The 26,143-nt window shown below is 46.0% G+C and overlaps 2 protein-coding genes across 2 annotated transcripts; one reads left to right on the forward strand and one right to left on the reverse strand.

Annotated features, from left to right (window-relative positions):
* The first annotated feature begins 11,069 nt into the window (after positions 1-11,069).
* Positions 11,070-18,300, forward strand: LOC109775755 (probable histidine kinase 2). The gene is made up of 7 exons (XM_073505883.1): positions 11,070-11,203; positions 12,413-12,619; positions 12,965-13,083; positions 14,880-15,259; positions 15,810-16,387; positions 16,523-17,680; positions 17,786-18,300. Exons 1-7 carry the CDS (start codon positions 11,141-11,143, stop codon positions 18,002-18,004), a joined length of 2,724 nt encoding a protein of 907 aa, XP_073361984.1. The 5' UTR covers positions 11,070-11,140; the 3' UTR covers positions 18,005-18,300.
* A 70-nt stretch (positions 18,301-18,370) lies between these two features.
* LOC109775757 (two-component response regulator ORR22) lies at positions 18,371-23,477 on the reverse strand. The gene is made up of 6 exons (XM_020334456.4): positions 22,599-23,477; positions 21,986-22,138; positions 21,449-21,859; positions 21,263-21,339; positions 18,760-19,866; positions 18,371-18,624 (listed from the first exon to the last, which is right to left on the reverse strand). The coding sequence occupies exons 1-6, from the start codon at positions 22,756-22,758 to the stop codon at positions 18,553-18,555; spliced, it is 1,980 nt and encodes a 659-aa protein (XP_020190045.1). The 5' UTR covers positions 22,759-23,477; the 3' UTR covers positions 18,371-18,552.
* Positions 23,478-26,143: the final 2,666 nt, after the last annotated feature.

Consider the following 26,143-nt stretch of genomic DNA (forward strand, 5'->3'; position numbering starts at 1 on the left):
GATTGGGAAACCTTAACCATATTTGATTAACGAGCCAGTCTAGTAGAGCCTCACTAGGGACATGGTGTTGTTTATGTATCCACACATGTATCCGAGTTTCCGGTCAATAGAATTATAGAATGGATAATAAACACTTATCATGAACAAGGAAATATGATAATAATGTCTTTATTATTGCCTCTAGGGCACATTTCCAATAGTCTCCCACTTGCACTACAGTCAATAATCTAGTTTACATCATAATCAATCTAACACCCATAGAGTTCTGGTGTTGATCATGTTTTGCTCGTGGAAGCGGTTTAGTCAACGGGCCTGCAACATTCAAATATGTATGTACTTTGCAAAGTTCTATCTCCCCCTCCTTGATGTAATCACGGATGGAGTTGAAGTGGAGTTTTATGTGCTTTGTTTTCTTATGAAACCTTGGTTCATTGGTAAAGATAATGGCACCAGCATTTCACAAAAGATAGTCACTGGATCTGATGCACTAGGTACCGCTCCTAGATCAGATATGAACTCCTTCATCCAGAATCCTTCCTACGCAGCTTCCGAAGTAGCTATCACTACAGGAATCAGCTACTTTGCCGTCTGCCACGGCGGACGGCAAAGGCATGAACGGCGGACGGCAAAGGCCTTTGCCGTCAGCCGCGGACGGCAAAAGGCTCCGGCAAAGTAGGCTACGGCAAAGACCTACTTTGCCGTCTGCTTTCGGCGGCTGACGGCAAAGGCGCCTTTGCCGTCTGCCGCGGACGGCAAAGAAGCGGACGGCAAAATGAGTAGTGTTAGTGTCCGTTAGGTGGCTAACGGCAGCCTTTGCCGTCCGCCAGCTGACGGCAAAGGCTGCAGGCTCTTTGCCATCTGTTGGCAGATGGCAAAGAGACCAAATAGGCATTAATTCTGTTTCTTCTTATATCAATTCATTTTCACAGAAAATCAAACACATATATATATATGACCAATATAGCATATCCAACACATATTACCAATACTCATGAACACATATATATCCAACACATGTTACCAATATATAGTCATGAACACATATATATCCAACACATATCCATGAACACATATCCAACAAATATTACAAGGAATGATCTAAAACTAAATATCTATTTTCCTAAAAAACTATCTTATTACTAAGATCTTCTCCGGATCTTCTTCTTTTCTTCCAACCTGCATAACAAAAACACTAAGAAAGAGAGAATGGGTTAGGAGTAGAAATGTAGCATTTCACTTGGTGAAATGCAATGCCCTAGGAGCCAGTACTTGAGATCAAGATAATCAGCCAACCAGACCAAGTCCCAACACATCCAACCACCAGCAGCTTAGAAGAGATAACTATTAAGGAGAGCTACAGAAGACCTCAAGGTATACTTGAGGGATTATGTGCTCAGACAGCCTGGAAGTGCCAGGGCTAGTTCATCATAGCACAGGGATAGTCACATGTAAATTAAGCCTAAGAGAGGGGGGCTCAGACCAGCATCACTGCCCAAATCAGATGTAGTATCTGTCTTATCAGTAGAAAACTAGGAAAGTAACAGCCAAAACCAAGTATAGCATCTGTTCATAGGCTATTAGAAAGAGACAAATAGGAATAGCCAAACCAAGTGGTATCTGTTCATATCAGTATTAGAAGTAAAATAACTAAGAACAAGTGAGTATCCGTTCATGAGTAAAGTAACTGACCAAAGTAACAACTCCAGGATCAACTAAACAGAACAGAGCAGTACAGGAGTATATATACTTCACAAATACACATAGATGGTCACTGACCAAAACCCTGACACAGCAAGAATCCATCACAGAGAGCTCCAATACAAGTTGATGCTCATCTACAGCAGCTAACCACAGCTAATAGAGCCTCACATCCCACAAGATCAAAATCTAGAGCTATGCATTAGAGAGATCAGGAGGGGAGCAAGGAGAAGCTCACCAAAAGGAGTTGTAGCCGAAGTAGGATGCAGCCACACCATCACTATGGTGTGACCAGCATCACAACCAACACCACCACAACAAGCCGGAGCTTGCCAGAGAGCACCACAACGGCGGCACCAGTGAGAGCACGGGCACGAAGGCGCCAACCAGGGGCACCGCAGCACGGAGGCGCCACCCAGGGGCACCACCGCGCCACGGCACATCCAGCACCGCCGGCGACGTGGGCACATCCAGCACCACCGCGCCACGGCACATCCAGCACCGCCGGTGACGTGGGCACATCCAGCACCATCGCGCTCTTGTTCGCAAATACAAAAAAACACATGGTATGAATTGCGCTCTTGTTCCCTCAACTTGTACAATGTATGTTTTATGTACCCCTAAACTTGCAGTTGCATTTCTCAGGTTCTTAACCAGTTAACCACACAATTTTTCTCTAAGTTCGCACTGTTTTTCTTAGACAGCCCCCCCCCCCCACCCCCACCGGATCCAGTTATTAAATGGAAACACTATAACCAACTTTCTCCCGGCCATTACATACATGTCCATGCTAGTAGTACATACCCTATTCACTGAGAACAACAAGCTGCTTAACCTATTCTAAACAGTCCAGTACCTCATTCCATGCTAACCATTGCATTCCCTTCCAATACTCGAGCACAATTGTTGGCTCTAAAAGAAACATATCTCAGGAAGCTCAGAACTTAACTATGAAAAAAATGCAGATATGAAAGTACTAGACCCAATCCAAAACAGTCAGCGCTAAACATAGAAAAACAAATTTAGGCCCTTACAGCAAATATTGCCTACTAGACCAATCCAAGTGAGCCCCACTACTTCTTTATATCCTATGATATGAAAGTACTAGATCCAATGCCTAAGAATTAGCAAGTCTGATGCCACAGCAGATAACTCACAATCAAACTCAAGGAGCAAACATAGAAACAAATGAATCCAATATCCATATGATCGACAGGGTGAACTTTCCATATGAATGAATGAATGAGCTAGCTATCGATCTTAAAATTCAAGTGACCAGCAATGACTTATGTTACTGACTAAGAATTATAATAGCCACAGGATGATTTGAATACGCCGCAGTCAAAATCTAGATCACAGAAATGGACAAACGGAATGTTAGGCAACCGACCAGATCAACAGTTCAGCACTAAAGCTAGATCTCGAGCAACACAAGCGAACATGAACCAGGAAGCTGTGGTACCAGCGACAACTAACCGCAGGAGACCCTGCCGATCGGAGGGGAGCCACGTCCGCCTGAGCGCGCGGCAGCGGCCGACGGAGCCGAACCCGGTGAAGATCCCGACGAAGGCCATGACCTTGTGCCTGCCACGCGATCCGGTGGCGAGGCCCGCCGGGAGGTCGGTGGCGCCGCCCGCGGCATCCCCGGGGCGCCGGTCCCAGGCGACGGAGACGGAGAGCGGGTGCGAGGAGTCCGGTCAGCGGCCCCGCGGGGCCTCGGCGGGCGCCCGGGAGAGGGAGACCGCGGCGGCGAGGAACCTGGCGAGGCCGAAGAGGAGGCAGGCCGCGGAGACGGCCGGCGAGGAGAGGAGGCGGCGGAGCGAGGAGCGGCGGGGGCGGCGGTGGGTGTGGATCTGGTGGGCGTCGGGGAGGGGAGAGAGGGAGAGAAGAGATAACGGGCGGGAGGAGAGAGGGAGAGAAGAGATAACGCGCGGTGGGTGTGGATCTGGTTTGCCGTCCGCTGTTTTGTCTCTTTGCCGTCTGCTAGCAGACGGCAAAGAGGGGGCGTTTTTTTTCGTAAACGGCTCGTTAGTGGGGGGCCACCTCTCTCTTTGCCGTCCTCCAGCTGACGGCAAAGATTCTTTGCCGTCGGCCAGCTGACGGCAAAGATTCTTTGCCGTCCGCCAGCTGACGGCAAAGAAGTGACTGATGGCAAAGGCCTGTTTTGCCGTCTGCCATTTCTTTGCCGTCTGCTTTTGGGTAGCTGATGGCAAAGACCTTCTTTGCCATCCGCTAGCAGACGGCAAAGAGCCGGCAGATGGCAAATTAGCTGATTCCAGTAGTGTATGTATTCCGCTTCACATGTAGATGCTGCTACCACGCTCCGCTTGGAGCTACTCCAGCCGACTGCTCCACCATTTAAAATAAATATGTATCTGGTATGAGACTTTGAGTCACCTGGATCAGTGTTGAAGCTTGCATCGACGTAACCCTTAAGGATATTTTTGACCGTTATCTAGTGATCCACTCCTGAATCACTCTGGTAACTACCTGCCAGACTTATGGCAAGGCACACATTAGGTCTAGTACACAACATGGCATACATTATAGAGCCTATTGTTGAGGCATAGGGGACGAATTTGATCCTTTCTCTTTCTTCTGCTATATATGGTCGGACTTTGAGTCTTACTCAACTTCACACCTTGCAACACAGGCAAGAACCCCTTCTTCGACTGGTCCATTTTGAACTTCTTCAAAATCTTGTCAAGGTATGTGCTCTGTAAAAGTCCTATCAGGCGTCTTCATCTATCTCCATAGATCTTTATGCCCAATATGTAAGCAGCCTCACCCAGGTCTTGAAAAGCACTTGTTCAAATAACCCTTTATGCTATCCACAAATTCTATATCATTTCCAATCAATAATGTTCCATCCACATACAGTATTAAAAATGCTATAGAGCTCCCACTCGTTTTCTTGAAAATACAAGCTTCTCCATAAGTTTGTATAAAACCAAAAGCTTTGATCACCTCATCAAAGCGAACATTCCAACACTGAGATGCTTGCACCAGTCCATAGATGGATCGCTGGAGCTTGAATACCTTATTAGCATCCTTAGGATCGACAAACCCTTCCGGTTCCATCATACACAGCTCTTCCTTGAGGAAACCAGTAAGGAACGTTGTTTTGACGTCCATTTGCCATACTTCATAATTGAAAAATGCAGCAATTGCTAACATAATCCTGACAGACTTTAGCATCGCTACGGGTGAGAAAGTCTCATCGCAGTCAACCCCTTGAACTTGTCAAAACCCCTTTGCGACAAGCCGTGCTTTATAGATGGTCACATTACCATCAGCATCTGTCTTCTTAAAGATCCATTTGTTCTCAATGGACTTTCGGTCATCAAGTAAGTCTACCAAAGTCCATACTTGGTTTTCATACATGGATCCTATCTTGGATTTCATGGCATCAAGACATTTATCGAAATTTGGGCTCATCGTTGCTTCTTCATAGTCCTACAGACACTGTCTGATACGTCCATTTTGCATCATGTTTTCCTACTGTTATTTATAACGTTTTTGACTGTTATAGAACTTTGTGATTCAATTTTAATGCCTTTTCTCTCTTAATTTGCAAGATTTATATGAAGAGGGAGATTGCCAGCAACTGGAGTTCTGGACCTGGAAAAGCTATATCAGAGATACCTATTCTGCATAACTCCAAATGAGTTGAAATTTCACAAAGAATTATTATGGAATATATAAAAAATGCTATAGAAAACAAATACCAGAGGGGACCCACCAGGTTCCCACAAAGCACTTGGGCGCGCCCACCCCTGGGCGCGCCCAAGTGGCTTGTGGGGCCCCTGGATGGCCTCCGAGGCCCATCTTCTCCTATATGGTGCCATTTTCCCTAGAAAAATCAAGACAGGACTTTCGGGACAAAGCGCCACCGTCTTGAGGTGGAATCTGGGCAGGAGCACTTTTTCTCTCCGGCAGAGCGATTCCGCCGGGGATACTTCCCTCCAGGAGGGGGAAATCGAAGCCATCAACATAACCAACGATCCTCTCATCATGGGAGAACCAATATTCATCAACATCTTCAACAGCACCATCTCATCTCAAACCCTAGTTCATCTCTTGTACTCAATCTTTGTCTCTAAACCTCAGATTGGTACCTGTGGGTTACTAGTAGTGTTGATTACATCTTGCAGTTGATGCTAGTTGGTTTATTTGGTGGCATATTATATGTTCAGATCCTTGATGATATTGAATACCCCTCTGATCTTGAACATGAATATGATTTGTGAGTAGTTACTTTTGTTCTTAAGGACATGGGAGAAGTCTTCTCATAAGCAATCATGTGAATTTGATATTCGTTTGATATTTTGATGATATGTATTTTGTGATTCCCTTAGTGGTGTTATGTGAACATCGACTACATGAAACTTCACCATTTGGGCCTAAGGAAAGGCATTGTTGTGACACCCTGGATTTTTTTCCTTTTCTTTTTATTGGATTTATTGAATATTTGAATTTGCATTTGGGTTTTTCAGTCAATTCTTTTGGACTGACCACTTGGAAATCATTTTGATTTTCTTCCAAGTGGGTTCTATCAGCCTTAAATCCTCTCTAGACCTCATCCCTCTCACTATAATTCCATGGGGTATTTTTCTTTGATGACATAATATTCATCTTCCTTCTGAAAATGGATGTTTTCTAGCTTTGCTATGAAGCAACCCTCATTTTTCTTGCTCTTTAAATGCCAAGATAATTCCCAAATATTCTTTGGTTCATGCCTCACCTTACCATGAAAAATTTTGCCACTGTCCTTTGTAATATTCCAGCTAAGGAAAATGATTTTGCTTCTGTTCTAGAAGAGGAACTTTGTGAAGCAAGTGTAATTTTCCTTGATGTGTTGGAGCTGAAATTTTTACCACTTCATTACCTTCCTAAGAGAAGCTTAACCACCAAACATCAGCCTTTTTCATCAAGCCATTTGGCCACAGCTTGTTGAACAAGTTACTAACCAGAAACTTTATGCCAGTCTCTAGTTTTGTCCTTGGAGCTAGGTGGCAATCTGAGGGCACTTCTCTGACCAGCTTTCAAGGGACAAAACGCCAGACACGGCTTGCACTTTGCAAAAGCACTGCGTATGCCAGTGCACATGGTGACTATGCAGGCGCAAGGTGTTCGACATGCAATCGCCGCGCTCTGGGCATTGGGGCCCTCTTACCGCCGCCCGTCTCTCCTCCTTGCACCAGCGCAGCTTGCCCCGCCACTCAGCAACCTCCTGCACCTCCACCTGCCCTCGCCCTACACCTTCCCGACATCGGCAGGCTGCACGCTGGAAGCAGTCGAAGCACAACCGGGCGGAACAGTACCCCACCTAGTGCGCTGCACTATGCATGCACGCACTCCTGGCTTCTCTGTGTCACGCTACTTCTTCCCCAAGACTAGCCCGAGCTCCTCTCCCTCCCAGTGCACTGGCATCTCTTCTCAGGCCGAGCTCAACGCACTGTCACCCTCCATCTATAAATAGAACCCTCCCTGAGTCGTTCCAATCATCGCAATCCACTTATCTGGCCACTTTTGTCTTGGTATTCGTGATGAGGCAATTTCTCCTCCCAACAATAGTTTCTTTCTCACTCTTCTGATTTCACGTGCCATGTCATATAGTTTACTGACGTGTAATCTATAGTAATGGTTGTTGGAGATGCCCTTAGTTGCTTTAATCAAGTTGTCATAGATCATAAAAATCCACTAGAGGGCAATGGATGCACTTTCAAAAAGTAACTCCGATATATCTTGTCATGAAGAAAATGTTATGTACTATATCTAGTAGCCTGTGAGTAAATTCAATGTGCCAAATAGGCTTGTTGTGATTGGCTAGGAAAGGAAAATAAGAACTTACCCTACTAACTATCGGCATATATGGTTTTACTACAAGAACCATCACCCAATCATAGTCGGGTTTTATGCGATTTGGCATATTAATTGGGTCCACTATTTCTTTAACGTTTACCGCTGCAATTAAATGAGGTTCAATAACGAAACGCTTCTGTACAATAGTACACAGCCTTTATGTTTTTATTATGTAACCAATCATGACGTATTCGCCCAAGTACATTCTGATATTTATGTCGAATCTGAGCATTGTCTATTAATCATGGGGGTAGTGTATATACTCACTAGGTTGTTCCTGTGCTTAAGCCGTGTCCCCACAAGTGCTTATATTTACTGCAAAACTAAGATAATCAGACCAACAAACGAATAATTGGCGGGTGGTCCTTCCATGTTGTCCACCTTATGCGACAATTGCTTTTAAGTTGTAGATGTCGTAGGCTTCCTTCTCACGTTATTTTTCTTTTCTTTTAGTCGGAGGGTGTATGTTGTGATCTGGGAAAAGCTTCCCTGCCCTAATTGGGTCCACTACTTCGTTAACGTTTACCGCTTCAATTAAACGAGTTCAATAACGATACGCTTTTGTACAAATGTACCAACCTTTATGGTTTATTTATGTAACCAATCATGACATATTCACCCAAGTACATTCTGATATTTATGTTGAATGTGCACATTGTCTATTAATCGTGGGGTAGTGTATATAGTCACTAGGGTGCTCATGTGCTTAAGTCGCGTCCCCACAATTGTTTATATTTACTGCAAAACAAAGATAACCGGATCAACAAACCAATAAATTGGCGAGTGGTCCTTTCATGCTATCCACCATATGGGGCAATTGTTTTTAAGTTATAGATTTCGTAGGCTTCCTTTTCATGTTATTTTTCTTTTCGTTTAGTCAGATGGTGTGTGTTGTGATCTGCTGGGAAAAAGCTCCCCCCTCCATTGGTGGCAATAAACATAAAAAGGGCCGGCTCTCACGTCGTACAAAAAGAAAAGAAAACAGATTTGAATATAAATCAATATAATTTACAATAACACACGAGACCATCCCATTACCATAGTAGGAAACGCCACACCCTTTCCCATTTTTGGAAATTGACCACCACTAGTGGCTCATCCTGTAAACCTTCCCTTCAACTTCTCGGTTGTTCTCAACTACTTCTAACTTAATTATTTAAGGGACATGCATAGAAGGTGACTACCGGTGATGAGCACGGTGTCATGGGAGCCTATGAACAACTTTCAACCATATATGACACACCTTTTATAAAGGGAAACCCATATTTCTAACTAAACTTCAACAATATTCATAAAAAAAACCATGTGATGCCACTTTCGACCAAAATTTAGTATCCAAAAATCTACAATTTTTTGAATCAATTGTTTAATTTTGTACAAAATTCAACTGGCTTAAATAAACATTCATGCATTTCTAACTAAAATTTCTCACGAAAATTCTTCCAACTTTCAACTCAAGGGAAACCGAAAGATTTGGCCAATCCTACTATAGAGATGGCTTTATCAAGGCATGATCATGATAATGGGACAAGTATAGCCTCCCAAGGGTTGTTAAAAAACGTGCATGTTGAAATTACCATCATCATAAGATCCATGCCCCCCCCCCCCCCACACACACACACACATACGTACATGATCCAATCACAAGAGATTTGGTGGGGCAGGGTATTATATTTTCTTGGGTGTGGTTTGAAAAATTCAAGCCAACCTTGTCTATTATGTCTTAATTAAAAGTTGTGTCGTGCAATCGTTTAAATGAAGTTTCATTTTTCTCCAGAAAGACAAATGACCAAAACAACACCTTCATTTACCATCGCTACCTTTTACCCATATCCATTCCCTGCTCCCATCCGTCCTCGGACACAGCTCCTACACCATGAGACAGAGGGAGGGGATCCTCATCTCTCATTTGATGTGTAGGAAAAGTTCGTTGGTTAGTTTTTGGTGTCACAGTGACATCACAGTGACAATGACGACTCCAATACTGTCTCGACGGTGTTTGATGAGGTGTTGCCAAGGAGATTGTGAGTATTTTTTGTTCTTGTCGGCCTTTTTGGACGACGTTGTGGTTCTTGTTGCTATTTTGGCGAGGCATCATTGACTGGTGTCGTCTTCTTCAACAACCCTTTCCTTCGAGCCTTTGCGAGCAATGTCAGTGGCCTAGTTTGGCAATATGAGTGTGGTTGCCTTCCTAGATCCCCCACGCCAAATGTTCTTGGCATGATTGCTAATACCTGTTATACACGACTGTCTACCATTGCGACCATTCAAGATGTGGTCCTCAAGAGGTCTTCACTGAGTAAAATTCTCAATGTTGTTCTCCGCCGGCGAGAGCTAGGTGGGGCAACGACACGAGTTTGGTTACGGTTTGGCTTGAATTTTGCGGCCTACGGTGTTGGTTATAATTCACCATCTGTTTATGGTTATTTCTATGCTTGTGGGTTTAGTTACCTCGTTATTTGAATGTATTCGCCTTTTTCTTTGTGATATATGATAGAACTGATTAAAAAAATTGTGCTAGTCATAGTGAGGCAAATAAGCTACATATGTACATTAAAAACAATATGACATGTCCACTAACTATAATACGCACAAAAGAATTGTGTATGAGTCTTGTATTTTTTTTCATCGTTTATTTTCAATGGAATATAGGTGACATGTTGTACAGTCTCACACGAACAGCTCTACATATTGCCCACTCGGCACACAAGAGGAACGCTCGAACTTGTCGTGTGTGTGCGGACAAAATAAATAGAACTTTTCAATTTCCGCGTTCGAGATTTTCAGCGGATGATTAACGCATTAGACAGAGCATCAAACGAATCGATCGAGTTTGAATAAGTAAGTCACAGGCTCAAAAAAAGCAAGACACAGTTCATCTTTTTTTTCAGGAAAGGACCTGGTTCATGTTCATTTTATTTTTTGAGGAAAAGGGCCTGGTTCATCCTAGCTGTCCTGGTAACGGAGCTAGTTCAACATAAGTCGAGCCTGTGCTTCTATATTTAGCATCAAACGTAACGAAGAGTTAACTTAACAAAACTAATGATAATGCTATCTTAAGACAGGAAGCTAATTGATCGGTGTTCACTTGCACAACAGGATGGCCTTATGGCGATCGTGCGGCTGCCAACACTGCCTCACGCCCGCCCAAACTATTCGAACGGGAGGAAAACATAATTCATTGTGCTCAGATTTGGCAATTGATTACAAGATCGCGTAGTATCCCTTTTTCTATCTCGTCGTGTGTCTACTACCGGGCCGCGCATTGATATTAGATATCAAAGTTAAATGCTGATTTTTAAGAATAAATACCTCTTTTTTATTCCGGTGCAGGGGTAAATACCGATTTTTTTTCTGCGGTGCAGGGGAAATACTGCCAAAAGTGGTATAATAAACCGCGATGGCGGATTTGAAAAACCAGCGGCGCTCCGAGCCCATAATTCAGAGCGGAAAAACCCCCCAATGTGTAAAGTGTATTCCTCCGAGCATCTATAAAAGGCCGTATACCTAGGAAACAAATACTCACCAACACCTAACAAAGATTTGCTTCTGTAGAGTACTTTACAACACTTCCACGATGGCTGGAGAGGTTGGCAAGTGGGGTAGTTCCTTCAAACATTCTTGGGCTTTAATCCCACTGGTATGAAAATATTCATAGTACTTGGCTTCTTTTTGTGAAACTCATGGTTAATACTTGTTCTTCTATATGAACTTCATGGCTATTCTTTTAAAAAAAACTCCACGACTTTTCTCATTTCTTGGTTCTTGTCCTTCCACCTACAATTATTGCTTACCTGAGCGAAAACTAGATCTGCGAGGTTATCATCTGCTTAAGCTTTTTTTGAGGGATTCATCTTACTTAAGCTTAGTGCAACAAAGACATCCTTCCGCATATGTAGGTGTGTGATCTCGACAATAGATCTATGTAGTGGTACGGTATTCTTTTGGAAGAGGAGGATTACCCCTGGTCTCTTAGCATAGGCGTGAGTTTCAAAAGTAATTCTAATGATTTTTGTCTTACAATTAAATTCTGTTTCGTACGATATAGATATCTTCCTATGCCTGTAAGGTGCAGATTTGAAAAGTAGATCTAACTGATTTTTATCGTTTATGTTTCAGTTCTGTATATTACAGATATCATCCTGCACGTGTCAGGCATGCGAGATCTATTTCTTTAGATAACAATGAAAACTAGATCTTCATAATTTTTCATCTTGTAATTGAAGATTCTGCTCCGTACAAGACGGATATCCTCCCACGTGTGTTTTAGGCGTGAATTCAAAAAGTAAATATAATTTTATTTTATCTTGTAATTAGGAATCCGCTCCGTACAATATTAGTGTCCTTTCACCTGTGTAAGGTGTGCTCTAAAAATACATCTATGTAGGTTTTAATATATAATTTGGCTTCTGCTCCGTACATCACAGATATCTCCCCACATGTGTGAGGCAGTGGCGAGTCGAAGAACTCCCTTTTGTTGTATGCTCCTATATTGTTTCTCTGCTCACCGTGTGTTAGATCTACCCATGGAATGTCATGACAAATGTTGTCGTTAGATGAGCCCAAAGGCGATCTATTAGCGGGATGCCACGGCAAATTATATCTTTAGATTAGTGAAAACCCTCGAAATCTTGACTTGTTACTTGCGCAACAAATCTTACCGTTAGACGAGTTGAAACTCGTTGCAATGCCGCTTGTCAAGGCCTCGTCAGCCTAAAAGACAGTTTAATTTGTCTACAAAAAAAGACACTTTAATTTAGTAATTATGCATTTTCTATTTTACTTTTTACATGTTGCAAATATATATTTTTTCTGACGTCACACTTTTATTGCACTTGCACGCATGCAGGTTGCCCATGGAATCATCGTGGTCGTAGTGGCTCTCGCTTACTCTTTCATCTCGTCGCACGTAAATGATGATGCCGTGAGCGCCATGGACGCGTCGCTGGCGCACGTCGCCGCCGGCGTGCAGCCTCTAATGGAAGCCAACCGCTCCGCCGCCGTCGTCGCGCACTCTCTGCAGATCCCCAGCAACGAATCATCTTATTTCCGATACGTAATTAACCGAGAACCTTTGGGTTAATTAAATTATGCCTTTTTTTCTCTGTATAACGTGATTAGTTTCATCACGTATATGCACTTCCTTTTTGAACCACAATTATTTCCTTACTTTAAATAACAAATCTTAATTACTAGCCGGGCCGACGCGGTAACTGGTTATTGTGTATGATTCTGTTCTGATTTTCGTAGTAATGCGAGCATTGATATGAATATACGCATGCATATACAAACAAATCATTTTTGCATACATTTTTTTATGTAGGACACGTCCAAGATAACATAGCAACACGTACGTGCAAATATACATCTAACATTTACGTATATATGCTTGACCTGACAGGTGGGACCATACATGGTCATGGCGTTGGCCATGCAGCCGAAGCTGGCCGAGATATCATACACCAGCGTGGACGGCGCCGCGTTGACGTACTACCGCGGCGAGAACGGCCAGCCGAGAGCCAAGTTCGGGAGCCAGAGCGGCGAATGGCACACCCAGGCCGTTGATCCGGTGAACGGCCGTCCCACCGGCCGCCCCGACCCAGCGGCGAGGCCGGAGCACCTACCCAACGCGACGCAGGTCCTCGCCGACGCCAAGAGCGGCTCGCCCGCGGCCCTCGGGGCCGGGTGGGTCAGCTCCAACGTCCAGATGGTGGTCTTCTCCGCGCCTGTCGGTGACACTGCCGGCGTGGTCTCCGCCGCGGTCCCCGTCGACGTCCTGGCGATCGCCAGCCAGGGCGACGCCGCCGCCGATCCCGTCGCGCGGACGTACTACGCGATCACTGACAAGCACGACGGCGGGGCCCCGCCGGTCTACAAGCCTTTGGACGCCGGGAAGCCCAACCAGCACGACGCGAAGCTGATGAGGGCCTTTTCCTCGGAGACCAAATGCACCGCGTCCGCCATTGGCGCGCCCGGCAAGCTCGTGCTCCGCGCCGTCGGGGCGGACCAAGTCGCGTGCACGAGCTTCGACCTCTCCGGAGTGAACCTGGTAACGTGTCCATCTAGCATCGATCACAGGCCATCCATATATGCATACGTACACGAACGTGCACACACCCTATATATCTAACATAATTGCTCTGCATTTTTGTCAAGAATTCATCCCAGCATGTAATATTTCTTCCAAGTTTGCTGTTTATACATTCAAGCAACGGACAATGAAAAAAGGTTAGATGAGGTAAGGGCATCTACAATGCTAGGAGCTTACATAGGCGCTTATAGACAAAATAATAAATAAATAAAAATCTGAAACACACCTAAGCGCCTCATCCCTCAACGCTAGACGCTAATTAACTAAACAACGTGGACGCTAAGTACTGGAAGGAAAATGACCAAGCGCCGGGTGCATGGTTTGGCGTCGATGCCAGGGTTGACACCAGGATTACACCCGGCAACCGCTAATCTGCCGAGATTATGAACCTGGCGCCTGGCCTAAACGCCCAGCAATGGAGATGCCCTAAGGGGACTTCGGCCAAAAAAAAGGGGGAACTAATAAAACGTTTTTTTGTTTTGACGACCTCAATAAACATCATTCCGACTTGGAGTGAGGAAAAAAGGGAAACAGGGAACGCTCCTAGCTATTGACAGTACGTACATAATCTTGCTTCCTTCCTTCCGCGTGTAAAAAAACTGAAAACTTTCCAAATCAAGGGATCCCAAAATTAGGAAGAAAATCTTAATAGAGAGTACAAAGTCTTCTTCTTCCTCTTCTTCCCCAAAGCAAGATTTCTCCTTCTGTTCTTCCCCAAACGGAGCTCTGGCACAAAACTGCGGTGAGCTCGATCGTCTCGTACTTTTCTTGCATCTGCTAGCTAGGGTCTTGCATGCATATCACCGGTTGTCGTTCATGGATATCTCCCATCAGTTCTTTTGCAATTTATTTACAGCGTAGAGAGCAGTATACTATGTACGCAGTAAATCACTATATAAACTGATCTTGACATCCGTCACCTATGCAACGAGCGCACGGCAAAGGGGCTGCGCTGGTCCGTTTGATAATTCAACGGCCAGGCCGGGCGGCGCCTCGCGCTCCATGGAAACACCCTTTTTTCAGATAAAGGCCATGGAAACAACCTGACGTACAGTGCCGATCGCAATACCATAAAGGACCCAGTCATAAAAAAAATTCCCAGAGATTAGCCTCTTGATACAAAAAATATATTTTCTTTGTAGTTTAGCACGCATATGCATGTTTGAGAATTCCCTTTTTTTGGGGACGGCTGACAAGTATCTTCGGTTGTATTTCTTCTTGTTTTCCAGGGAGTTCGTCTTGTGGTCAGCGACTGGGGCGGGGCAGCCGAGGTCCGGCGAATGGGGGTGGCCATGGTGAGCGTCGTGTGCGTGGTCGTGGCGGTCGCGACGCTGGTGTGCATCCTTATGGCACGGGCGTTGTGGCGGGCCGGGGCGCGGGAGGCCGCTCTAGAGGCTGACCTGGTGAGGCAGAAGGAGGCGCTCCAGCAAGCGGAGCGCAAGAGCATGAACAAGAGCAATGCCTTCGCCCGCGCCAGTCATGACATCCGCTCCTCACTCGCTGCCGTCGTTGGACTCATCGATGTTTCCCGGGTAGAGGCCGAGAGCAACTCCAACCTCACCTATAACCTCGACCAGATGAACATTGGCACAAACAAACTCTTGGGTTAGTCCGCATCCATGCCCTACGTACCATGCATGGCAATACCAGCTTGCTCTACGTTTTAGTAGATCTATCCGTACTTGGCAATTTAGCTAATGTGATCATAGCATTATAAATTTGCATGCCATAGAAGTAAAGTTTTCCTAAATAATTTAATTACAATCTTAGGTGTAGAGTGTGCAATAGTCCAGCTGTTATACATTTAAGGTATCGAATTTGCTCATAAAATTTAAAATATGCAAGAAATCAATCTCTGTTTTGGAAAGAAATAGCATTTTATTTGAAAAAAAAGTTTAGGATAGTTCAAATAGAATTGTCAGATCTCACTATGTTAGCAGCTCGTAAACTTATAAAGTTTCAACATTTCTATCTATTTTGCTGTTGGGGAAATTTTGTCACATTTATGCATCATATTGTTTGTACGCGTGTTCGAGTGCATAAAGCAAAATTTTTATTATTTCCAAAAAAATGAACTTTATACCATCTTTGTGTTCTCAGCTCAGCCTATGTTGACTCATCATCCATGTTTATACATGTGTATGTGTACATGCAGATATACTTAACACGATACTGGACATGGGCAAGGTGGAGTCCGGGAAGATGCAGCTAGAGGAGGTGGAGTTCAGGATGGCAGACGTCCTTGAGGAATCCATGGACCTGGCAAACGTCGTCGGCATGTCAAGAGGCGTCGAAGTGATCTGGGACCCTTGCGACTTCTCCGTGCTCCGGTGCACCACCACCATGGGCGATTGCAAGCGTATCAAACAAATTCTTGACAACCTACTCGGCAACGCCATCAAGTTCACACACGACGGCCACGTCATGCTTCGAGCATGGGCCAACCGTCCCATCATGAGGAGCTCCATAATCAGCACCCCGTCGAGGTTCACCCCCCGTCGCCGCACGGGTGGGATCTTTCGGCGGCTGCTTGGAAGGAAGGAGAACCGTTCGGAACAAAATAGCCGAATGTCATTACAAAATGATCCTAATTCGGTTGAGTTTTACTTTGAGGTGGTTGACACTGGTGTGGGCATACCCCAGGAAAAGAGGGAGTCTGTGTTTGAGAACTACGTTCAGGTGAAGGAAGGGCATGGTGGCACCGGGCTCGGGCTTGGAATTGTGCAATCCTTTGTAAGTGATCTCGTCTTTTTCATGCATGTTAAAATCTTGTCAACTGCATCAACGACAACTAGCCGTAAATGTATTTCGTTTTTTCTTGTTTACTTATAGTTTTGTTTGGTGTTGTTGTTGTTGATGTAAATATAGGTTCGTTTGATGGGAGGAGAAATCAGCATTAAGGACAAGGAGCCAGGAGAAGCGGGGACGTGCTTCGGCTTCAACATCTTCCTCAAGGTCAGCGAGGCGTCAGAGGTGGAAGAGGACCTCGAGCAAGGGAGGACGCCGCCGTCGCTGTTCAGGGAGCCCGCCTGCTTCAAGGGCGGGCACTGCGTCCTCCTCGCCCACGGCGACGAGACCCGCCGGATCCTGTACACGTGGATGGAGAGCCTCGGGATGAAGGTCTGGCCCGTCACGCGCGCCGAGTTCCTCGCCCCGACCCTCGAGAAGGCGCGCTCCGCCGCCGGCGCCTCGCCGTTGAGGTCAGCGTCGACGTCGTCGCTGCATGGCATCGGGAGCGGCGACTCCAACACTACGACGGACAGGTGCTTCAGCTCCAAGGAGATGGTCAGCCACCTTCGGAACAGCAGTGGCATGGCCGGCAGCCACGGCGGGCACCTCCACCTCTTCGGCCTGCTCGTCATTGTCGACGTCTCTGGCGGGAGGCTCGACGAGGTCGCCCCCGAGGCGGCGAGCTTGGCGAGGATCAAGCAGCAGGCGCCGTGCAGGATCGTCTGCCTCACGGACCTCAAGACCCCCTCCGAGGATCTGAGGAGGTTCAGTGAGGCGGCGAGCATCGACCTCAACCTGCGCAAGCCCATCCACGGCTCCCGGCTGCACAAGCTCCTCCAGGTCATGAGAGACCTCCATGCCAACCCGTTTACGCAGCAGCAGCCGCAGCAGCTCGGTACAGCCATGAAAGAACTGCCGGCGGCTGATGAGACCTCTGCGGCGGAGGCGTCTTCTGAAATCACGCCCGCGGCAGAGGCGTCTTCTGAAATCACGGCCGCTGCGGAGGCGTCTGAGATCATGCCGGCGGCGCCGGCGCCGGCTCCCCAGGGACCGGCCAATGCAGGAGAAGGCAAGCCGCTGGAGGGGATGCGCATGCTGCTGGTGGACGACACCACGCTGCTGCAGGTAGTCCAGAAGCAGATACTGGCCAATTACGGAGCAACGGTGGAGGTCGCCACGGATGGCTCCATGGCCGTGGCCATGTTTACAAAGGCTCTTGAGAGCGCAAATGGCGTCTCAGAGAGCCATGTGGACACAGTGGCCATGCCCTACGATGTCATCTTCATGGATTGCCAGGTACATTTCTCCAGCAACAGCATGCCAAGCACATCAGCCCCATCCTCCTGTTCCTGAAGATGATTTAATCTGACGCTGCTGACAATTCGATCTTCTTTGTTTCAGATGCCAGTGATGAATGGCTATGATGCGACGAGGCGCATCCGGGAGGAAGAAAGCCGCTACGGCATCCGCACCCCGATCATCGCGCTGACCGCGCATTCCGCAGAGGAGGGGCTGCAGGAGTCCATGGAGGCAGGGATGGATCTTCACCTGACCAAGCCGATACCCAAGCCGACAATCGCACAGATTGTTCTAGACCTCTGCAACCAAGTTAATAACTGATCACCGAGACTCTTCGTTCCCCGTTCCGCCGTCGCATGATCAAAAATCAAGATAGGTGTAGGTGGTTTTTCAGCGAGCGAATGCAGTTATCATCCTAGTCACTGAAAACCCACCTACACCTCGAGTTTCGATCATGCGACCCGGGGCATTATCGTAGTTTGTAGCATTTAGCAGCAGCAGCTGAACTTTGTTGTTGTATCAAAATCAGGTCAGGTTTATTTCCAGAATTATTCTTGGACAATGTATTGTCGATTTTGAATTTCCAGAAACAATTATGGTTAAGTTTTGAATTTTCAGAGTTTGTGTTTTTAGAGCTCTTTTTTCCCAGAGTTTGTGTTTTCAGAGCATGTGATTAGACACCATATATTTGCTTCCACTGCCCATTCACAGGAGAAAGAAAGTACAGATTCCTACAAGCCATGAAATCCCTAGCTAGCTACCCCAGATATCTAGTAGTGTACACATAGCTGATAAATACCCATAGGAATAGCTGTACAATCTCCTCTAGGTCTGTAGTGGACTAGCCTAAATATTACTAGGAGTAGCTCTCATATGCAGGCACCAAGTGGGAAAAGTTCACACCCGAGGTCGTTTTCCGTGAACGGCACTTCGTCGCTCTCCTGCATTGAAATCGGAAAAGGGGTTCAGAAAAATCACCATCAAAATTCTAAGAACATAGGTTTACTAAATAACGATTTTAAAGGAAATATGACTGTCATAAATAGTGAAATTTTAAGCATGACTGATGTCTTTACCACTTTTATTATGGAGTTGAGAAGACCATCAAAGTTGCAGCTGCTGGAATTGAACCCACCCTGCAGCTTTGGAACTCCCAAATCGTACATATCGGTCTGTTCAGGCACAATGGCACCACCATCATAGCTAAAACCTCCACTGTTCAGTCTTTGGTCTTGTCTCATTCCATCCATTCTATGTCTGGAGTTGCTTGCAGCCCCAAACTGGAGGTATTTTGAATGTCTTTCGGTATCACGAGGAAGGGGCAGAATTATACTGCCAGAGGAACTAGCTCTACATTTGGCATTGCTGGCTACTATAAGGCTCTCAGAAGGACAAACACTAACAGACATTCTTTCCAAAAATATCCCCTTTTGGTCCATCTCTTGTTCTCCAGCCACAAAGCTAGCATCAAGTTTTGTCACGCCAGTACCATCGAACGGGATGTGCAACGGTAACTTGTTAACAGAAAACCCTTCACTGATTGGAAGAGCACACTGCTGAGATATACAAGAATCCCGCAAATTGGCGGAAACTCCGACAGACCTTTCAAGCAGCCCTGAACTCCCAGTTGGTATTCCTATGGATGGATGAGCTCCAACTTTGATGTGTGGAGTGCACTCCAAAAGATCCTCTGGTGGCAGTGAACTGCTTGTAACTCTTTGGAGTGTGCCAGACATAGTGTTAGCCAGAGCACCCCCGGAAATGACAGAGCACAGGTCATTGGTTTCCTGATGGATCCACTTCTGCTGGAGCTGAGGCTGCCCAAGCGACGATGCGGTCAAGCCTTGTGATAAATCTGCCTGTTGGTTGTCTTGTAAGCTCACAATGTGGAACTTCTCCGTATCGCCGGCGCAATGACTTGCTATGCCGTTGCTGCTAGAACACTGGTTTGCCTTGGGAGAAGCAAGGTCCTGAAGCCCAAATGCTGCTGCACCAGCACTACTCAGCAGTCCATGTGGATTGAAAGATGGAAGAGCAGCAGAAGGGGCAAAGGGTTGATGATAGCTATGAAGTCCTTCAAATGCTCCCATGTGCAAGAAGGGGTCTCTGCCTCCAAAAGCAGCAGCAATGCTGGCTTGCTGTGATGCCACAGCACTTAGCCGTCTGAGGTATAGCCTGTACTTCTGCATTGGCATACAAAGTAACCTGATTAGACATGGAGGAAATTATGTAATCATCAGAATTCTGAAACATGAGCTATACAGTCTTGAGATAACTGCTTCCTGGTTTGGTATGGAGATTGGTACATGAAAGCACTCCAGGATATAGTAAAATCTGATGAATTTTCTTAACCTTTTAATGTAGGCTTGTTAATAAACTTTCTATTTGTCAATTCATTGACATGCAAAGCTTTTGCATTTCTATAAAAGAATATTTTAACCAAAAGGTGTACTACTACCTCCGTCGCAAAATATAAGACAGAGGTAGTACAACGCAGTTTACATATATGTAGCTTTGTAATCTGGACAGGGTGTGTCAGTGTCTTCCTTCTGGCAGTTTTATAGAAGTGAAACAATGTAGCCAAAATACTACATTAAACTCAGCAGTACATACCAAAACACCACATTAAACATGTACAGCAGTACATACCAAAATACAACATTAACTTGTACAGCAGTGCATACCAAAATACTACAATAAACTTGTACAGCAGTATTACCTAATTACTCTGCATTAAACCTGTACAAGAGTACATACTAATTTGAGAATTTTATACCTGCGTAGTTAGATCTAATCTACCACTGTAGTCTACATGGTTGAGGGAATGATCAGATATTTGTATTAGATATCTCCTTCAGGGTTTCTGAAAGATTCAGCATAACTTTTTTTTCGAAAAGGGGGATCTCCCCGGCCTCTGCATCAGAATGATGCATACGGCCATCTTATTAGCGAAATAAAAGGTTCCAACAAGGTTCCAAAGTCTCCGACTGAAAAGTAATAAAAAGACAGCTCACATAGAGCTAAAGAGGCTGGACACACAGACTAGCCAAGATAAGACCCCACAACCGGCTGGCTAAAGATAGATAGGTAAACTAATTGCCTATCCATTACATGACCGCCATCCAAACCGGTTGAGATATCCCGAAGATTCAGTATAACTGAACTGAATGTTTCTTTGTTTTCAGACCCGCTGAACATATTCAACTTGTCAAGAAAAATGAAGAAATGTGGAGGTGAAACTATGTAACCGCAAAATTAAACTACTTAACTCATTTTGCACAAACATCAGGAACATATTAACTTATTTGTTAAAAGAGTTCTGCTCTGCAACTAATAGGTGTGTCGATACCAAATACAGTAAGGGGATAAGGACTATGTATACGAATATCTTTCTTTTTTTAAATTGTTCAAAAGTTGGCCCTCTTAATTCGACACAGGAAAATAAGGCCATTTGCAGATAATTTTACCAAAAGTTCTGTAAAAGTTTTCCTTCCTGTGCACCACATGCTGATCAATGAAAGAGATAACACAGGTAAAGGCGATGATGGAAGACTGGAAGTAAATGCCATGTCGCCATACCTGCAGATGGCTCGCAACATTTTCCCTGGTGAGCTTCTCCACGTTCATAAGCTCGAGTATTCGTTTGGGTACAGCCTCTGCAAACAACAGCAAGAGAAAGGACGCAAGCATAAATGGGTTTGCTGCAGCCTGCAAGAACATTTAACATAAAGCAAAAGGCAACGTGGGGAGGTGTTTTTTTCTTACTGTCGATCCCGAGCTGGTTGACGGCGGCGACGAACTTCCGGTGCAGCTCCACCGACCACACCACCCTCGGCTTCTTCGACCCCGCGGCGTCGTCGTTGTCCTCGCCGTCGTCTTCCTCCTCGCTGTGCGGCTCCTTCCTCTTCTTGCCGGCCCTGTTGCTCTGGTCACAGGACCTGTGGCTGTCACAGGTCGCCTGGCCGAGCCGGTGGTACGAGTCGGCGCTCGGCGGCTTGCTGATCTCCTTGCAGAGATCAAGGTTGTTGTTCGGCTCACGGTTGCTGAACTTCCTCCTGACGACGTGCTGCCACACGTTCCTGAGCTCTTCGATCCGGACCGGCTTTAGGAGGTAGTCGCAGGCGCCATGGGTTATCCCCTTGAGCACAGATTTTGTCTCTCCGTTCACCGATAACACTGCACGAGTTGAATGGTATCTCATTAACATCCACATTTTGACACAGTGACTGACAGCAGCATGAGTGCACGACTGAATAACAAAGTACCCAAAAATAAAAATCAATGAGGAAGTTGTGAGCTTACTGATGACAGGGAGGTCCATTTCGAGCCCCACGAGCTCCAGGAGCTTGAAGCCGTCCATGTCGGGCATGTGGACGTCGCTGATGACCAGGTCAAACATGTCCTTGTTCTCCCTTAACAGCCTCAGTGCAGTGGCAGCCTGGTTGGTGGTTGTTACTGTTAAAGAGACAGCAAAAGCTCTTACATCAGTTTACAGTTGTTGTTGAAACTTGAAAGCAGAGGATGCATAATAACTAACTTATATATCGCATCGCATTGCAAGAGTGTTAAATCATCTCTAAAATTTATGTGTGTGATATGCATTTCAGAACATGGCAGATTGTTTTACACTCTGCATGTGACAACTCTTGCAGCTTCAGAAGCATTTAAGCAAGAGTAATTAGCAATGCACTATATAGTAGTACAGTTCAGATAGCAGAGCAAACTCTCTGGAACAGCATCAGATGACTTATACTCCCTCCGTCCCAAAATAAGTGTCTTTGTACTAAGACACTTATTTTGGGACGGAGGGAGTATAAGTGAAACCACAATTGACTAGCTGCAGGTGATATGACTAACAACAGAATGAAGTTTGTTATAAAAGAAAGAACAGAATGAAGTGCAAGCAGGCACTGACCATGATACTGGCAGCGGCGGAGGAGGACCTCCAGAACCTTGAGGCACACGGGGTCGTCGTCGACGGCGAGGACCCTCATGCCGACGGGGAACTGGTCCCTCTCCCTCTCCCTCTCCATCAACCCCTTCCTGGCCTCCATCATCATGGCGTCCAAAAGCATCCCAATTGACCCTAAAGACGAAAGCTCCCAATTGACCCAATCCCCAGCAAGAACCCTGAGAAGCTAATGGCAGCTAGCAATTAAGAGGAAGAAGAAAGGGGACTTTAATCGAGCGCTCGACACCAACACCACCTGAACACAACAGAAGGGAAGGCCCCAAAGAAACAACCTAGAACCAAAATTACTCCGGGAAGAGAGAAGATCAGAGAGGGGAAAACTGCCGGTGGATTTGTATTCCGGCACACCGGTGGAGATTGAGACGAGAATGGACGGGACGGGGGGAGAAGGCCTTCAGGAACGAACCCACCGCGGCCCCTCCATCATTATTGAGGCCGGGAAGGGAGAGGTTGGGAAAGCAAAAGGCCAAAGGAGAGCAAGGACACAAAACAGAGAGGGGAAAGAAGAAAGGCAGAGACAGACAGACAGCGACACTCCGGGTGCCCAAGCGAGCAAGCAAGCCCTGCCTGCCCGTGCTCGCAGCCCAGCCCAGCCACACCGCACCACAGCAAGCAACCGACGCAGGCAAAGGTAGAAGACGACGACGACGAGGTGGAGGAGGAGGAGGAAGCAGCCAAACCACCGCAGCAGCAGCAGCACGCTTGGTGAGGTGGGGAGGGTGTTGTTTGGGGAGGTGGAAGGGGCGAGCAGGTTGCGATGGCGATGGAAAGCAAAGTTTTGGACTGCTGGTGGCCGATTTATAGGGGTCAGTCATCAGAGTGGAAGTGCTCGCTGCGTTTGCGTTTGCGTTTGCATATGGTGCAAGGCTACAGGAGGAGGAGCCCGTGGGACCCACCTGCCACAACCCTCCAATGGCATGGCAGTTGGGGGCTGCTTGCTTGCTTGCTCCGGTTGTTTCTCCATTCCTGGTGATTTGATTTCTGCAGCATTGTTTTTTTCTTTTCACATTTACTGTGGGATGAACTGAGATAAAAAATGCAGGATGGTGATGTGAGAGAGAGTTAGAGAGAATATATGCTACTCCCTCTGGAAACTAACGTAAGAAGTTTCTGCAGTTTGAGTTCAACTACAAAAAGCCATGAACGTTTGAAGCAATTCCTTAATATTTTTGTAGATTGTCTTGTAGTATACCATTGAAAGGTGCTCTCTGCTCGCCGAGTGCTATTTTGGGCTCAACACAGTATATATAATATGGTGCTGCACTTTGTCTGCCTAAAAACGTCAAGCTAATCATGCTGTTGTTAGGTGACTTTAATGCACTTCGTGTTGGTGTCGTGGGATGCACACAACATGAAGCTACTATAAATAAAGCTCAAATAATAATTACTCTGCTGTACTAAAAAATATTAGCGGCCTAAAACATCTTATATTTGTTTGCAGAGTGAGTATTTTAAATCTCTCGGGCATTACAGTTGATTTTCTCACGCGGTTACCCAGTTGATCTTCCTCCCACGGATTTAATTTAGACATCCGGTGTTTATAGCGTTTATGATGTGTACTCACATATTCCTATGTGGCAGCTCTTACAAAAAGATGAACCTGAAAGAAAATACCTTTTTTACCTGAAACAGTAGAACAATGGTTCTACGGTATTCTCCATTTCCCTTAAATAAAATATGTACAAAGTAAGTAAACAATATACAAGCAGATATGAATCTGCATCTGCCCAATTCCAGTTTTTTCTAACATGAATAACCAAAGTTCAGAGTTCAACTCCTTCAAAAAAAAAAATGTTCAGAGTTCAACTAGTCAAATCAGGGAAGCAATCCACTGATTGAGAGAACTCAGAGTTCAGAGTTCAACTGGTCAAATCAGGGAAGCAATCACATGAATAACTGAAGTTCAGAGTTCAGCTAAAGTTCAGAGCTCAGAGTTCTACCCAATTCTTGACTTTGGCCCTATGCTTGACCAACAGCGGATCCTGTGTTGAGCTTAATCTTCCAGGAAAGAAGGCTTGGCACTTCATTTCTCTGCATCGATATGTATTCCAGCAGCCCGAGATTGTGATGTCCATGGCAATTGCTTGGAGAAATTGAGAACCAACATTGTCGAGCAAAAGTGCAGTCCATAGTAGATGCTGCAATGACACTGACCGCCCAAATGAAAATTTTCCAGGGTCAAGGCAAGGACTACGAACGGTTTAATCAAGCACAAACCTGTCTGAAACTGGGGTTCAGAGATCGATCATCAATTCATCCATCCTGGATCAAATCCATTTTCGAAGAACAAAATGCGTGATCAGCGCCAGGCAAATAAATTAAGCCTGATCCCATCGCAACTTTCATTTAATCGCGTGCTCGCTGCGGGGAGATCGGACGTACCTCCCGCTAAGGATCCCCACGATCGATCTGGGCCTGCACATTCGTACGCCACGCACGTAATCTCCATCAAATTAAGATGGGAATCCGCTCGCAGCAAGCGGGACAATAGTAATTAAGCTCCACGCAGCTGGTACCACGCAGTACCGTGGTACGAGCGGAGCCCCATACTTAGCATCAATCCCTACTGCCTGCCTGCTGCCGAACTTGATGATAATCCTAATTAAACTGCTCGTACATGCTGATTTCCTGTAGCATATGCCACGGCCTTACTGTTTAAAGCCCGCAGTTCGTACGTACAATGTACGTGGGCTCTGCAAGATGTTGGCCTCACCCTATGGAGACTGGCCAACGCCGCAGCTGCTCTTGAATGCCTTGCTTGGCAATGCTGTAACACTAGTACAGTTGGATATGCTCGATCAGCTCCATCAGTACGCATCGAGGTGTTTGCTTTTTATGTGTTTGTTTAAAGAAGCCCGCTTTCCCCTCTCGCATGGCTACTAGGGTAACTTCCACTCAATCTCTGCCGGTGAACCAGAGGAAGTAGAAAAATTAAAATCTTAGGGGTGTCCAAGTCCTGTTCCTCTTGCATCCATTGGCGGCGCGCCGTGCGTAACTTGATGTCGCCTCTGGGCATCCGCCTCGGGGGAGCAAACTTTTTCAAAACCAGGAGCTTCTAAAAGCAGCAGCCGGGAAGTCGTCGATGTGGACCAGGAGATGCCAGCAGCCGCGGTCTGTGAAGCAAATCGTTGCCCCCGAGAAAAAAAAACACCAATAAGGGCTTGTAGAAACTCCGAAGACTAAGAAGACCACAAAAGTCGGTCGAATCCAGACAGATCCACCAGAAACCTAAACTGACCAGATAGCTCCACACAACCCCCATCGCCCCCCCCCCCCCCCCGCCCCGCCCCTCCCGGCGCCGGGTGGAAGACACGCCAACGGAATGGGAAAGGGCAGATGGAACATTTGGGCAACGCTACCGCTTCATTGTCCCAAACCTAACAAAAAGACTCCCTAAAGAAAACCTGGGAAAAAGTCACCCCTGCCGTTGTATGATAGGTCTGGATCTGGCGTCGAGCTCGCTGCCGTACAAAACTGTGCAACGATGC

This window comes from Aegilops tauschii, chromosome 7 (assembly GCF_002575655.3).
Source record: "Aegilops tauschii subsp. strangulata cultivar AL8/78 chromosome 7, Aet v6.0, whole genome shotgun sequence".
Lineage (NCBI taxonomy): Eukaryota > Viridiplantae > Streptophyta > Magnoliopsida > Poales > Poaceae > Aegilops > Aegilops tauschii.

Bases quoted from the DNA above. Each gene is read 5' to 3' on its own strand.
- LOC109775755 (XM_073505883.1), top strand. From the start codon at position 11,141: ATGGCTGGAGAGGTTGGCAAGTGGGGTAGTTCCTTCAAACATTCTTGG. The intron at 13,084-14,879 runs CAAGTTCGGGAG...TCTTCTTGTTTT, and splicing joins GAGAACGGCCAGCCGAGAGC to CCAGGGAGTTCGTCTTGTGG. The intron at 16,388-16,522 runs GTAAGTGATCTC...ATGTAAATATAG, and splicing joins TTGGAATTGTGCAATCCTTT to GTTCGTTTGATGGGAGGAGA.
- LOC109775757 (XM_020334456.4), bottom strand. From the start codon at position 22,758: ATGCTTTTGGACGCCATGATGATGGAGGCCAGGAAGGGGTTGATGGAG. The intron at 19,867-21,262 runs GTATGGCGACAT...ATGCCAATGCAG, and splicing joins ATGTTGCGAGCCATCTGCAG to AAGTACAGGCTATACCTCAG. The intron at 18,625-18,759 runs GTAAAGACATCA...ATTTCAATGCAG, and splicing joins TCAACTCCATAATAAAAGTG to GAGAGCGACGAAGTGCCGTT.